This window comes from Pinus tabuliformis, chromosome X (assembly GCF_031772625.1).
Source record: "Pinus tabuliformis cultivar Carrire ecotype Pingquan chromosome X, CPIR1, whole genome shotgun sequence".
Lineage (NCBI taxonomy): Eukaryota > Viridiplantae > Streptophyta > Pinopsida > Pinales > Pinaceae > Pinus > Pinus tabuliformis.
The window spans coordinates 973,523,140-973,537,104 of record NC_142308.1 but is presented as its reverse complement, the minus strand read 5'-3'; the positions used below and the strand labels follow the sequence as shown (position 1 = coordinate 973,537,104).

At 37.1% G+C, this 13,965-nt stretch overlaps 1 protein-coding gene across 1 annotated transcript in view; it reads right to left on the bottom strand.

Annotated features, from left to right (window-relative positions):
- LOC149142976 (DEAD-box ATP-dependent RNA helicase 25-like) overlaps nt 1-13,965 on the bottom strand; it is a 191,464-nt gene that overhangs the window by 13,243 nt on the left and 164,256 nt on the right. Inside the window, exons 9-10 of the mRNA XM_089451638.1 lie at nt 10,559-10,653; nt 10,337-10,477 (exon numbers count right to left, since the gene is read on the bottom strand). Coding sequence (XP_089307764.1) covers nt 10,337-10,477; nt 10,559-10,653 — 236 coding nt within the window. The remainder of the gene's footprint in view (nt 1-10,336; nt 10,478-10,558; nt 10,654-13,965) is intronic.

The window sequence follows — 13,965 nt, the reverse complement described above, 5'->3', positions numbered from 1 at the left end:
CTTTCTTGATAGATCGAACTTGTGTAGTGAGTGTGTCCAAATGAGATTGAACTGCTTCTTTATATAGCCTTCTCAAGGGGTTGAATTCTCTCCTTTAGGCTGACTTCTACTTTTGGAGCTTCCAAGACTTTCTAGACTCAAAAAGAATTTACAAATATATTTTGCGTGGAAGGGTCTTATAAACATGATGTTGACTCCTTTGACTCGTGACAATAAAACCTAAGACCTAACAAACCATAGAAGCATGAAGAACATGCTTTTACCTAGAAGACCATCAATAATTAGCATGAAGCCCATGCTTTGATAATAATAACTTTTTCTTTTCTTTTCTTGATTGTTACATAGGATACATATTGAAATTAGTACAACAACAATTATGAAGACCAAAACTAGTTACATTTCTCAACACTCCCTCTTAACTAAAGAGTTCTTAGAAGAAGAGTTGGATTGATAAGCCATACTGTAAGCATCATCATTATGACCAACACTGTCTCTGAGGCCTAACTAGACAAGCTCTTCTTTAATTAAGAGCATTATGCTGGGAGGCTTTATTTGTGATACTGCACTACCTCTACAAGGTACATACCCCATCCAAATGTCTACAAGGTATGTCCTTTTAGGACTATTCTTATCTTAGATCTCCAATCCTAAGTCCTCAAATAATATTAGTCCTCTTTGACCACTCTTCTCTTGGATACTGTCACATCCTCAAAGAGTGTCGGTACCTTTCCTTTCTTGGATGTTTTATCCTCAAGGAAACCACATATGCTTATCCAATCCTCTGTCATTCTCTCTTCATCACTTGAAGAGGAGAATGCACATGTGATGTCCAACATCACTCCCTCTCAACCAAAGAGGATATCCCTATTCTCCTTTAATCTTTAGAATATAACCTTGCTCCTATACAAGGAGACTCCTTTACTCCCTTTGAAAATCAGATGAGATCTAGACTTCCTTTCTATTTGGGAAGTCACCATCACAAGCCTTACAACTTATCTTCATAAGAGTATCAACTACCAATTCTTCATAGTTGCTTGACTCCCTCTTTCCTCTGCATCATTGAGCTTTCTTTCTTTCAAGGTATCATGGAGCTACCTTCTCTCTTCAATCTTGTGATAGGATCCAGGTCACCTTTCTTTCTCATCACTTTCATCTTTAACATGAAGGCATTGCATTGATCCTTCATAAACTTTAAGTTGATCATGGCTTCCTTATGAAAGTGATCCTTTTTGACCTTCAGGTTATCTTCTTGTACTGCTACCATCCAATTCCTAGATGAACATATCTTGAATTTATAGTTCCCAGGTACCAAATATTGAGCTTCCCTTAGATGAATATGATTCCTTGGAATACATGAAAGGAAAGATTTCAACACCTATAGAAAATGCTCCCCAAGCTACCAAATCCAAGTACAAGAAAGGTGAGATTAAAGCTAAGAAGATCATTATTGATTCTTTAAGAGATCATCTACTTGTTTATATTTCTTCTTTGAAGACATCCAAGGAAATGTACGATAAGATTGTGGGCATGTATGAAGTGAACAATTTGAGCCACATTATGGATTTGAAAAATCAACTCAAGGAATCTAAGATGCACAAGGGAGAGACTATACAATCATTCTTCATGAGAATCACTAAAATCATGGATCGACTCCGAACTTAAGAAATTGTACCTGACAAGGAATTGGTGATGACTGCCCTTAGTGGTCTTCCTTCATCATGGGACATGTTCATTACTTCTATCAACAATAGAGAAAGGATCCCTACTTTTGATGAGCTACTTGCTCTATGCAATCAAGAGGAAAGATTGATGATATCTAGGGGGAGAATTTAAAGGCCAAATGAAGGAGAGCCTATTGCCTTCATTGCTCAAGGGAAGAAGAAGAACAAGAAGAAAGGAAAGGGAAATCCATCTAATGCAAGAAGACCTCCTCAATCCAACTAAGACTCCAAGGACTCAAGAAGACGAGATAGAGATGTCAAATGCTACAATTGTCATTGAAAAGGTCACTATGCTCGAGATTGCCCTGAGAAGAGAGATGCTCCAAGAAGAAACACTTCAAGGTCCTACAACAATCATCGTGGCTACAACAACAATAGGTCATATGATAGAAGAGATGGAAGAAGGAATGATAGAAGAAGAAGAGACTCTCCCAATGATCGTGAAGAAAGCTATTGTCCACAAAAGGGATCAAGAAATTCTAGGTATGAAAGTAATGCTACTAATCAATTTAAATATATTCTTATTTCTGCACTTTCTTGTTCATCTCCTTTGGATTCTTGGGATAGATATTTGGTTGATAGTGGGGTCATTTCTCTAGGTATAAGGAAGCTCTCTCTAATTTAGTAGAGAGGGAGTCAATTTTGAAGATTATTCTTGGAGATAACTCCACTCATCTCGTCAAAGGCTTTGGGCCTATCAAATTTCACTTGGACTCTAGGGAACCTATTTTACTTCATGATGTGATTTATGTGTCAGGATTGAAGAAGAATTTGGTATCCATATCTTCTTTGGAAGATAAATGAATGAGGGTTTCTTTCATCAATGGAAAAGTACTAACTTGGCTTGTTGGATCCTCCATGAGAGATGCTTTCACATTGGGATCTAGATTTGAAGGACTTTATAGAGTCACTGGAAGACCTCTTCTAGCAATGGTCCATGATACAAATCATCAAAGCAAGTTGTGGCACTGAAGGCTGGCCCATATTCACTATGAAGCACTTCCAAAATTGAAGAAGTTAGTCTCTGGGATCCTTGATGTTCAAGCTCAACATGATGGAGTATGTCCAGGATGTGCCAGTGGAAAGAAGACAAGGGGACCATTCCCCTCTAGTGAGAACAAGACAAAAGATATCCTCCATCTCATTCATTCTGATATATGTGGTCCGATGCCCGTACATTCACTTGGTGGCCATCTCTATTACATTACCTTCATCGACGATTTCTCAAGAAAGACATGGATATATTATTTGAAGCACAAGGATGAGGCCTTCGAAATGTTCAAGGAGTTCAAATCTTTGGTCAAAAATCAAACAGGGAAGAAAATTAAGATCTTCAGGTCCGACAACAGTGGGGAATACATCTCAAATGAATTCATAGACTTTTGCAAGAAGGAAGGTATCAAGAAGGAGACTATTGTGCCCTACAATCCTGAACAAAATGGAGTGGCTGAGAGAAAGAACAAGTCTATTGTAGAAGCTGCCCGAGCCATGCTCCATGATCAAAAGTTGCCGAAGTTCCTTTGGGGAGAAGCAACAAATACAACGGTATATGTTCAAAACAAGGTGCCTCATCAAGCTTTGGACAACAAGACTCCCGAAGAAGTATTCACAGGTGTCAAGCTCGACATTGGTCACCTTAATATATTTGGCTGCCCCGTATATTTCCATGTGTCGAAGGACAAAAGAAACAAGCTAGAAGCCACTGGAAGAAAAGGTACATTTGTTGGATAGTGTGAAGATTCCAAAGAATTTAGAATATATATTGTTAGAAAATAAGAAAGGCAGAAATATTTTCTTATTCTTATTAATTACTTGTGATGTTACTTATTATTACGATTCTTTTTATCTTCTTTCTTTTAGTTCATCAAAAAATTACCAAAGCAACAACACATAAAACAATAGACACCAGATGTAGGTACTATGCCAGGGCAAAAGCCCCCCTCGAGGGTAAAACCTAGTCAAGAAATTATTCCTTTCAATAGTATTCTTTGAGACTCTTCACCCTAGAATAAGACCTGACCTTTCCTCCACACCAAGTCATCCTCCTAGAATTTCAACACCTTTCCAACAACTTCGACTAGGCAGCAATTTCCGACCACTGAAGCATCTGACAATAGACAATCTTTGAAGACTTCGATCTCCCAATCCAGAGCACGAAACCAAGAGAGAGAGAGAGAGGCACCAAAATTTTGATTTTTCTTTACTCCTTAGACTTCCCCAAACTTGCATTCACTTCGGCTTCCCGACAATAGACTTCGCACCTTTTCCCAGCTACAAGAGAACTTCACACTTTTTCCCAGCTACAAGAGATATCGAACTTGTGTGAGAGAATGATGCTCTAAATGAATTCGATGAGCTTGTATTTATAGGCTCCATGTGAGGTCGAATAAGGTTCTTATGCCAACTTGATATTCTTCTAGGCCTACATGGTGTGGAGGACACATAAAACATATTTGACCCAATACTTAACCTTTTTACATGATTCAAAAGCCTAAGAAGGGTCTCTTTAAAATTACAATGACTCTATTTACTGAGAATAAATCCTAGAAGTCCTCAATGGGGAGTTTGATATAAAATAAGGTGACTAAAGCATGAAACCCATGCTTTAATAAGTCACCATAATAATAATAATAAAATCTTTTCTTTATTGTTTTGACAAGTACATTACATGATGACTCAAGTACATTAATGAAGACCGAACATAGTTACATTTTCCAACACTCCCTCTTAACTAGGAATGTATTCATAATGTACAAATACAATGGAAGATCTAAAACTATATGAACCATGAAGACATTTAGGCACCGCAATGTTATGGACTAGATTCCTGACCAGGGAAATCTATCTAAGTGGTCTCTCAACAATTTAGGCACGGACTAGATTTCTGACCAAGGAAATCTATCCAAGTTGTCCCTCAACAATTTAGGCACTGTAATGCCACAGATTAGATTCTTGACCAGGGAAATTTATCCATGTGGGAATAAGATGGACTCAAGGTTTCAGCCCCTCTAGGTACCATCAGGATTACTTGCTAACCACCAACGCAAAAATCAGGTGTGTATCCAAAACAGAGCTCAATAATCAATACCACCTTGCCAACTTCGAGACCTAGACATTAGCACAAAGTGTCAGCCAAATGTCTTCCCAGGCAATGCTTCACTCACAAAGCCTCAACACCCCTTGATCCAACAGATCAAGGACCACAAATCTCTCTCGATCAAATTGATCGGTAACTAGCATGCTATAAAAAACCTTCAAGTGCTTTACCTGTACAACCACAACCCTAGTCAATAATATACTTTCATAATCAAATACAAGCCTCCGAGTTTGTTCTAGATGTTGCTCCACAACTTAGTAGGACTATCAACTGAATCTTTGACAAAAGATTCTTCAATCATATAATTTCCTTTCCTACTTCTCATGTAGCAACATATCCTTCGAAATTCATTCTTCAATTAAAACCAAGCTATGCCTTCCCTCTCAACTAGGAAGCACCTCTTCATCCAGACTCCCTCTTAATCTTAGGGAGATCTCTTCTATGTAGGTTTCCTCTGGGAGATCAACTTCTTCTTTTCGTCATCAGAGAATCTTTTGCGACTTCCAACCATTTTATCAAAGTTATTATCCTCATCATGCTTGTCACATCGAGCATCTTCACCAAGTTGAAGATTGTGTACCTGCACAACTTAGATAGCAAGTACAACCAAATCTATAGAAGCATGAAGTTAGCCATATCAAAATCATAGAAGCATTTCAACTTTATACATATCAGATACCCAGACTTAATCACAGACATATACTCTTCATCATCTTGCTAGGGACTTTGTCATAAACCCTAGACTACATCATAACAATTTCCATTCCATCTAGGGTTTCAATGTTTCTTCCAAAGGTATGACATACCTCACTACAACATATAGCAAACCCTATAAACAATTCAAGCAAAAATATATCAACAAAGCGTCTAACAACTTTTAGAATTCATATGTTAGACTTTTTCACTAGGGTTTCATACAAATCCTAGATTTCATACAAAAGAATCAATCACAATCAATCACAACTTAGTCATTAACATGACCAACTTCCACTAAGGTTAGTTGCAAACCCTAGATTTTCAATCAACCATCAATCCCAACCAAAACTCATATTTCAACAATCTTACACAAATCTCAAATTATCATATTGTCTTCATACATCAGAGATTTTTACTTCGACTAAGGTTCAACTCCAAAAACCTTAGAATTCCATTTTTCACAATCTCAACAATTATTAAATAAATAGATCTCAGATTGTTATATCGCACATACTAGACAATTTAACTACCACTAGGGTTTAGCTGCAAAACCCTAGATTTCCAAATATCATCATCCTAGAATCTCAAACAAGGACTTCCATTAAATCCTAAAACTTATGACCATCAATAACCAGTTCAACACACATATCTAGGAATTTATAATCATTCATAAGCATATCATATGTTTGACAACATTAATACATATGACCTAGACCAAGCTAGGTTTTCAACCAAAAGGGCATATCTATATATACCTAGATTTCATCATCATGCAAATACATTTCATATCATGTGTTAGTCAAACCCAACTTCACAAAAATATCAAATAAGAGTTAGACATACAAACTTGATTAGACTAGGGTTTGATCAGACAAACACACCCATACCAAGGAAATCATTCTTAAGACATTGAAAGGGTCTTGCTCACACATTCCACCAAACCCTAATGAGTTAGGGTTTCAATGTAGAACCATAGCAAACCCAACATTACCAATTTTTCAAAGGTTCAGGATTTTAGTCCTTATCATTCAACCCTAACAAGTTAGGTTTTCCTGATCATACCAAAATCCCAAACATGAAATTATCAATAAAAACTTCAAACAACATTTCACAATATCCCTAAACAATTTAGGGTTTTAGACATTCACATTAGCTTACCCTTCAGTTAGGGTTTTCTAAAACCCGTCTAAGGTTCTACAAAATCAGTTAAGAATATGAATGGGGTGGGTAGATTTATCAAGAGATGAATCACCCAAAACAAGAATCATTATGATTCAATATAGCTCGACATAAAAATGTTAGTAATAGTCTGTCAAATGAATAATCCTTTCAATATAAAGAAATCAATGTATTTAAAGCATACCTTTGTTTCTTGGCAAACCTTGTCTTGAGAGGTCCTCCTTCATACTTCTTGCAGATGTTTTCCTAATCAAGACAATAGAGGGAGAATGGTGATTAATATTTAATATAATCAAAACTAAATGAATACATGAAACCAAAAAACTGAAAGGAAATGAGATACTTATCTTTGGGAGTTGTTGGGGGCTCCCTCCAAAGCTTGAGGGATACCTACAAACTTATAAAAACAATAAAAATGTCTTTTCCAAAATATGTTAAAAACCTATAAATTCTAAAACATATAAAACAAGATATATAAAGCTAAAAGGACTTAGTAGTGTAAGTCCCTAATGTCATATTCTTCAGGCTTGGCTTTCTTTGAGTCTCCTTCCTCAGTAAAGTTAGCATGATCTCTATCTCTCTTCTTATTCTTTGGATTTTCGGGACAGTCACTCTTGTAGTGACCCTTCTTATGGCATTGATAACATTCTATCTTGGACATGTCAACTTTCTTCCTTGGTCCTTTCGATTTCTTTCCTTTATGTTGAGCAATGTAGGCATTTGATACTCCTTCAGGATTGGCAACTAATGAGATCCTTAATTCTTCTTCATTGTAGGCAATCCATAGTTCTTCAAAAGTGGGAGCTTCCTTCCAAGTGTTAAGACCTGCAGCAAATGCACCCCAAGAGGATGGCAATCCTAATAGAGCAGTGATCACGAGTTCTTTGTCTAGAACAATTTCATCAATGGCCAAGAGATCATCCCTGATTCTAGCTATCTTCACAAAGAAGGTTGCCACAATGTCTTCTTTAGTCATCTTTGTGGTCCTTAGCTCATTCTTCAAACTTGCTACTTGATCAATGTTCTTAATAGTAAACAACTTCGACAAGGCTTCATACATTTCCTGAGCATGATCGATGTTAGCTATGAATTGGACAAGGTTGTCCTTTATTCCTTATACCATCAGAGTCATGGCCACCAAATTTAATTCCCTGTATTTCACTTTGTCAGCATCACTCGAATCCTCTATAGGCTTCTTTACATTGACCAAGTCTAGTACCTTGTTCTTTTCAAGGATTAGGTCAATCCTCTTCTTTCAGGACCTGAAGTTAGAGGCCCCTTCAAGTTTGTTCTCTCCCTTGATTGTGTTAGACATCTTCCTTGAGTATAATAAACTCCTTCCCTGAGATAGTCCTTTTGAATGTTTTCTTGATCAAGTGCTTGAGACTGCCTCTTACTACCTTCTTCACCAAAGCTCTGATCCAATGTTAGAAAATCAGAAAGGCAGAAATATTTTCTTATTCTTGATAATTACTTGTGATGTTACTTATTATTATGATTCTTTATATCTTCTTTCTTTTAGTTCATCAAGCAATTACCAAAAAAGCAACACATAAAACAATAGACACCAGATGTAGGCACTATGCCAGGGAAAAATCCCCCCTCGAGGGGAAAACCCAGTCAAGAAATTATTCCTTTCAATAGTATTCTTTGAGACTCTTAACCCTAGACCAAGACCTAACCTTTCCTCCACACCAAGTCAACCTCCTAGAATTTTGACCCCTTTCCAGCAACTTTGACTAGGCAGTAGCTTCCGACAACAGACAAACTTTGAAGACTTTGATTTCCCAATCCAGAGCACGAAACGGAGAGAGAGGCACAAAAATTTCAATTTTTCTTTTCTTCGTAGACTTCCCCAAACTCACATTCACTTCGGCTTCTCAGCAGCATACTTCGCACCTTTTCCCAGCTACAAGAGGACTTTACACTTTTTCCCAGCTACAAGAGATATCGAACTTGTGTGAGAATATGATGCTCCAAATGAATTCGATGAGCTTGTATTTATAGGCTCCATGTGAGGTCAAATAAGGTTTTGTTGATGCCTCTAAAATCCTACCACCAACATTGGGGATAACCACCCGGTCTGGACCTTAGTACAACTCCTTTTCCGTTTGGTATGGTGGCTCTGATTGGATATTATGGGACAAGTTAACTAGTTTCCCAATAATGTGTGGTTTAATGAATGAGTGTCTTAAAATGTATATCAAAGATGGTAGATGGTTTAATCTATGATTCTAAAATATACAAATATTTCTATATAACCCGAGTAATCTTATAACAATGCGATTTTTTATAATTCCTAGTAGACAAACAATCATATAGATGATTTACTTATCCATAGAAAGATGCATTTAAATAATGATTACTTTGTTTAAGAAATTAAACAAAGTAATTATGAAAACATATCACATAACATACTAATATATATTGCTGACATATATCTTTGTAGTATAACAATTCTAAACTATTCAGAAATGACATAATGAAGAATTGTTGGAAGAGCATACATATATCAACAATAGCAACTTTTAAAAGGAATGCTTCATCACATAAGAAAACAAGACAAAAGAACAGTGATAGAAATATCGCATGCATTTGAGTCTTTCCATGTAAATAACACTCTGATTCCACTTTCTTATTTGAGAAAACCTCCAAGAAATACAAAAGTGCAGGTCTTGAAAAAGTTTCTTCACAAAAATGTGAAACCTTGATCCACTACTGATAAAATATATTCAGAAGTACAAAAGTGCAACTTCTCAAGTCAAATTTTATACAAATTGAGGACCCTTTCTTAAAAGACATGAAAGGGTTGAAATAATAAAATAAAAACTAACTGTCAATAAAAATCGCTTTGAGCTGTTGGAACTGCAACCATGAAAATCTGGGACTTGATTGATGAAAATAACATTGCGATAGCCTTTGAACTGATTCATTGTATCTACTTCTTCTCTTGCACTTGCAACTGAAAATTTGAGAGCATTTCCTGAATTTCCGGAGGATGACTTAGCCTGGAATGTAGTTGACCTGTGTATGTGGCATTTGAAAGCTCGAGAACCATGCAATTGACAGTGTCGACAAGGCATTTGGTGGCCATCTACTGGCTGTGCGCTTGACTAGGAAGAACCAAATGCATCCCAAGTCAAGTTTTTCACTTGGCCGATTTGTTCTTCTCTACTAGACAGATCCTATCTCCCTTGATCTTCTAGCGCTTTGCCTTCGGGAGCTCTCCTTGGGAGCAATCGGAGATCAAGTTAGCTCCATATAAGTTGTCATTTACCAACTCAATCACACTGTTCATTGTAGCCCTGGCACTGGAAGTAGCTCTTTCGGCCTTTAGTAACTGTGTTTCCCACTCCGAAAACAAGACTTCTTTGTGCGATTCTTGGATTTTCGGTAGATTAGTAGCTATGCCTTCTTCTATACTTTGCCAAGAGAGAAATATTGTGACCTTATCATTTGGGTCTTCAAATTCTAACCTGGTGTTAGCTGCCTGTTCAATGAGTGATGTAGTGATGATGCGCAATGGGTCAACCAGTGATATTTTATGGCAAAGGATATTTAGTTGCTGAGATAAGGCTTTAGTCACTTCCAGGGCTTCTTTCTTGAATTCATCAATCATTGGATAACCTTTGAATTTCTCTACCTGTAATTGCAGCTGTGCAATTTGTTCTTCTTTGGCCTTCTTTTCCTGTTGAAGTGCCACTTGAAGCTTGTTGAGTTCTTGAGACAACTTTTGTTGTTTCTGGAGAGCCTGCTGATTGATCATTTGTTGTTCCACATTTAACTGTTCTTTCAGTTGCTCATTCTGTTATTTTTGCTCCAATAGCTACTATTCAAGCTGGCCAATCTTCTGTTGTTTCACTACCATTTGTTCTTCAAGTTGTGTGATCCTTAGATCCTTTTCTTTGACCAGTTGGCTAACTTCGAAGGCCTTGTCCATTGTAGAGGCTGTATAGGCACCTGCATATTGAGATAACTTAGTTAAATCCTAAGAAGGATTGACTTCTGAGTCTTTCCATACCACATTTATCAGTTCAGCTTGAGGAGTTGAGAATGGTCCCTAGTCAATTTTTCTCTTGTTCTCTGTTTTTTGACCATAGCCCTATGCTTTGGACTATAAAATACATCCAGGGGTGGTATTTCCTCCACCTTCAATACAATCTCTTCTAAAGGATTCTCTGGAATTATTTCAATATCATGTTGAGTGTTCATTGTGTCAACTACCCCTTCAGTTGTAATACTAGTAAAAATAGGCTCCTGTGTTGTGGGTGATTCTAGTATAATGATGTTTTGGGAGTTATTCTAGGTCTTGATCTGCTGATCGAATTTCTCCAATTCCTTGATTAAGTTGGAATCAATATGCACATCGGTATCTAGGAGCTCACTGGTCTTTTCATTCATCTGCTCCTTTTTGGGAATCTTTTCAGTAGTGTGTTCTTTACTGTGGCCTGCTTGCTGCACCATAGTGGTAGTGTTCAATAGATCTAGAGGTACTGTTTGTAACCTTTGTGTCCTGAACTGCATGAACTTATTTGTTTCCCCTGCTCCTAATTTGATCCCTGCTAGATGTTTTACCTGTGAAAACAACTCAACCGAAGTGAACAAGTCATCATAGTCATCTTCCTCATGTTCAAATTTGGCAACTTTCACCTGAGTGGTAAAGTTGTAAGCCACTTGGTTTGGATCATACTGTCTCTTAGGAGTGACTGCTAACTTCATAATTTTTATCTTGTTTTCTTATTTCTCGGCTTGTTTGAAATCATGCAGTGAGTAAGTACCACATTGGAGAGGAAATGTAGGCCACATTTGTTTCTTGGACTCTTTGAGGTTCCTAGACATTCCTTTTTCTGTTATCTAGTAAGCTATTTCTCTGGCCAATAGCTTATCAGGAATGTACAATGGGAGAACATGTGGATCTGTGATACTGCCAAAAATCCTGATATAGGTGAACTTCTCTTCACCGAACCACTTGCCGATTGAGGTTAGGTCAATGCTAGCCTCATCGGATAACCGAGGAGCTAGTTTGTTGAATATGGCCTAATGGACGGGCAAAATAAAACCATGGCAAATCCTATATATATGATATTTATAATGAGACTTCCACAAATACTTATGATAAATATGAATAGGAGTTGGGTCTTGAGGAGTCCATTTCCAACCTAGAATGGGGAAGTCAGAATTGAAATAGATTGTATCCATTATATAGGCGCTCATATAAAATGGGGGCACTATCCTGGTGGTTACATATATATTTCTTCTATAATGAAGGATTTTATTGGCCATTTTATCTGATAAAATGGTTGCCCAATCCATATAATTGCTGCTTCCATTAATGGGACCATTTCTATGGAAAATCTAGCTGAATCAGGGCTTCCAAAGAATCTACATATCATAGCACCAGCATAGCAATAGGGAGATGCTAAGGAGTCCACGAAGTACATACCAGAGGATTCATGCTTATGCTTGTTTGGGAAATGTCTCCATTGCTTGATAGGGTCCAACTCTACCTCGTTCTCCTTGGCGAAAGCTTCTAAAAATGCCTTGTTGTAATGTTTCTGGGGGTTCGACAAATGATACATCTTCTTGACATCTTCTGCCTTGAATGTCCCAAACATCCTTCCATCGGTTGTAAAGAATGCTCTGTTGGTTATGTTGATACTCTTTATTACCCATCTCACCAGGTCATTGTATGGTAACACTTTCGCACAGGCTGTTATTCTATGGAGGAAGGAGCTGGCCAAATCCTTAAGAGTATTTTCTGATTTATCACTTGAATCAGCTGTTCCTCCTTCTTCAATTTTGTTTGGATCCTCGACTTCGAGTAGATTATATATGCCCTCCCATGAAGTCTTGCCAAGGCCTAGACAGGTAGTATTAGTTATCAGTACCAACTTTGCTGGTTCATCTTTCACTATGACGGGGACCTTTACTTTCTGAGATTTCTTAGACATTTTTGCTGGACTGATGATTTCATATTAGCTCTGCAAAATGAAATAGAAGGATGTAATAGTGGAAAAACTTGTTAAAAGCTAATACATAGCACACAGGACTAACAACAATTAAGTGTAATAGATGTTACGGATCTATGATATATTAAGCCACCATGGATGAAATCCTTGAAGGATTCAACCATAACTGCTTCTTAATGATTTCCCCGTAACTTCCAACGTGAAACTTTAATGCCGTGATGGTATGTCGCATCGCAAATTTATAATGGTCCTTTTTAGAATGGGTATCGTGACTTCTCGATCAGCGATTAGCGATAATCGCATATCGCAGATCAGGAGTTACAAGTGCCATGCTTAAATGGTTCCTCTGCATGGTTGCGATTGTGATCAGTGGTGAGCTGGCATGGGGAGGTGGCATGCTTTAAAATTGATAAATCGTTTAAATTTTCTTTATAATTGACTTATAACTTTAAACTGCACATGTTCACAATACTTCATATTTTACCTTTATCGAAAGAGTGCTATACGATAATAAAATCGCATCAGCAGATTTCAACGAAACTTTTTGGGATGTGTTTTATGATTTCAGTGATGCGCGATTGTGATTGGTTTATCGCATCGGAGGTTTTCTATGGAACACTTGGAGCGATTTCTTAATGAGTAGCGATATGCGATTTCCGATAGAGTTATCACATCGGCGGATCTCAATGGAACACTTTAAGTCCACCATTGAGATAAAGGATGTGCACGATGCGACATATTCCCTTTATAATTGTTTTCCTTTGATAAAGCTTTATGATAAGGTTTTATTATAATTCAAATTGGATCGGACCTTCTTAAAAGGACTTTCATGGGTTTGATAGATTAGCAAGCTGTGATTACGATCCTAAGTACCTTAAAAGCAAATTATTATATGACCTATTAAAAAATTTATTTTCAAACGTTTTATTGATTTTATTTATATTCTAAAGGGGACCCATTTCTTATTAAAGTTTTATATGAAAAATTTTGAAATGGGGAGGGTTGTTGTATGGCACAACAGGTTCTTAGGCCGACTTGATCTTCTTCTCAGCGGACATGGTGTGGAGGATACATAAATCATATTTGACTCAATACTTAACCTCTTTACATGACTCAAAATCCCAAGAAGGGTCTCTTTAAAAGTACAATGGCTCTATTGACTCATAATAAATCCTAGAAGTACTCAATGGGGACTTTGATCTAAAACAAGGTGACTGAAGCATGAAACCCATGCTTTAATAAGTCACAATAATAATAATAATAACTATTTTATTTATTCTTTTGACAAGTACATTACATGATG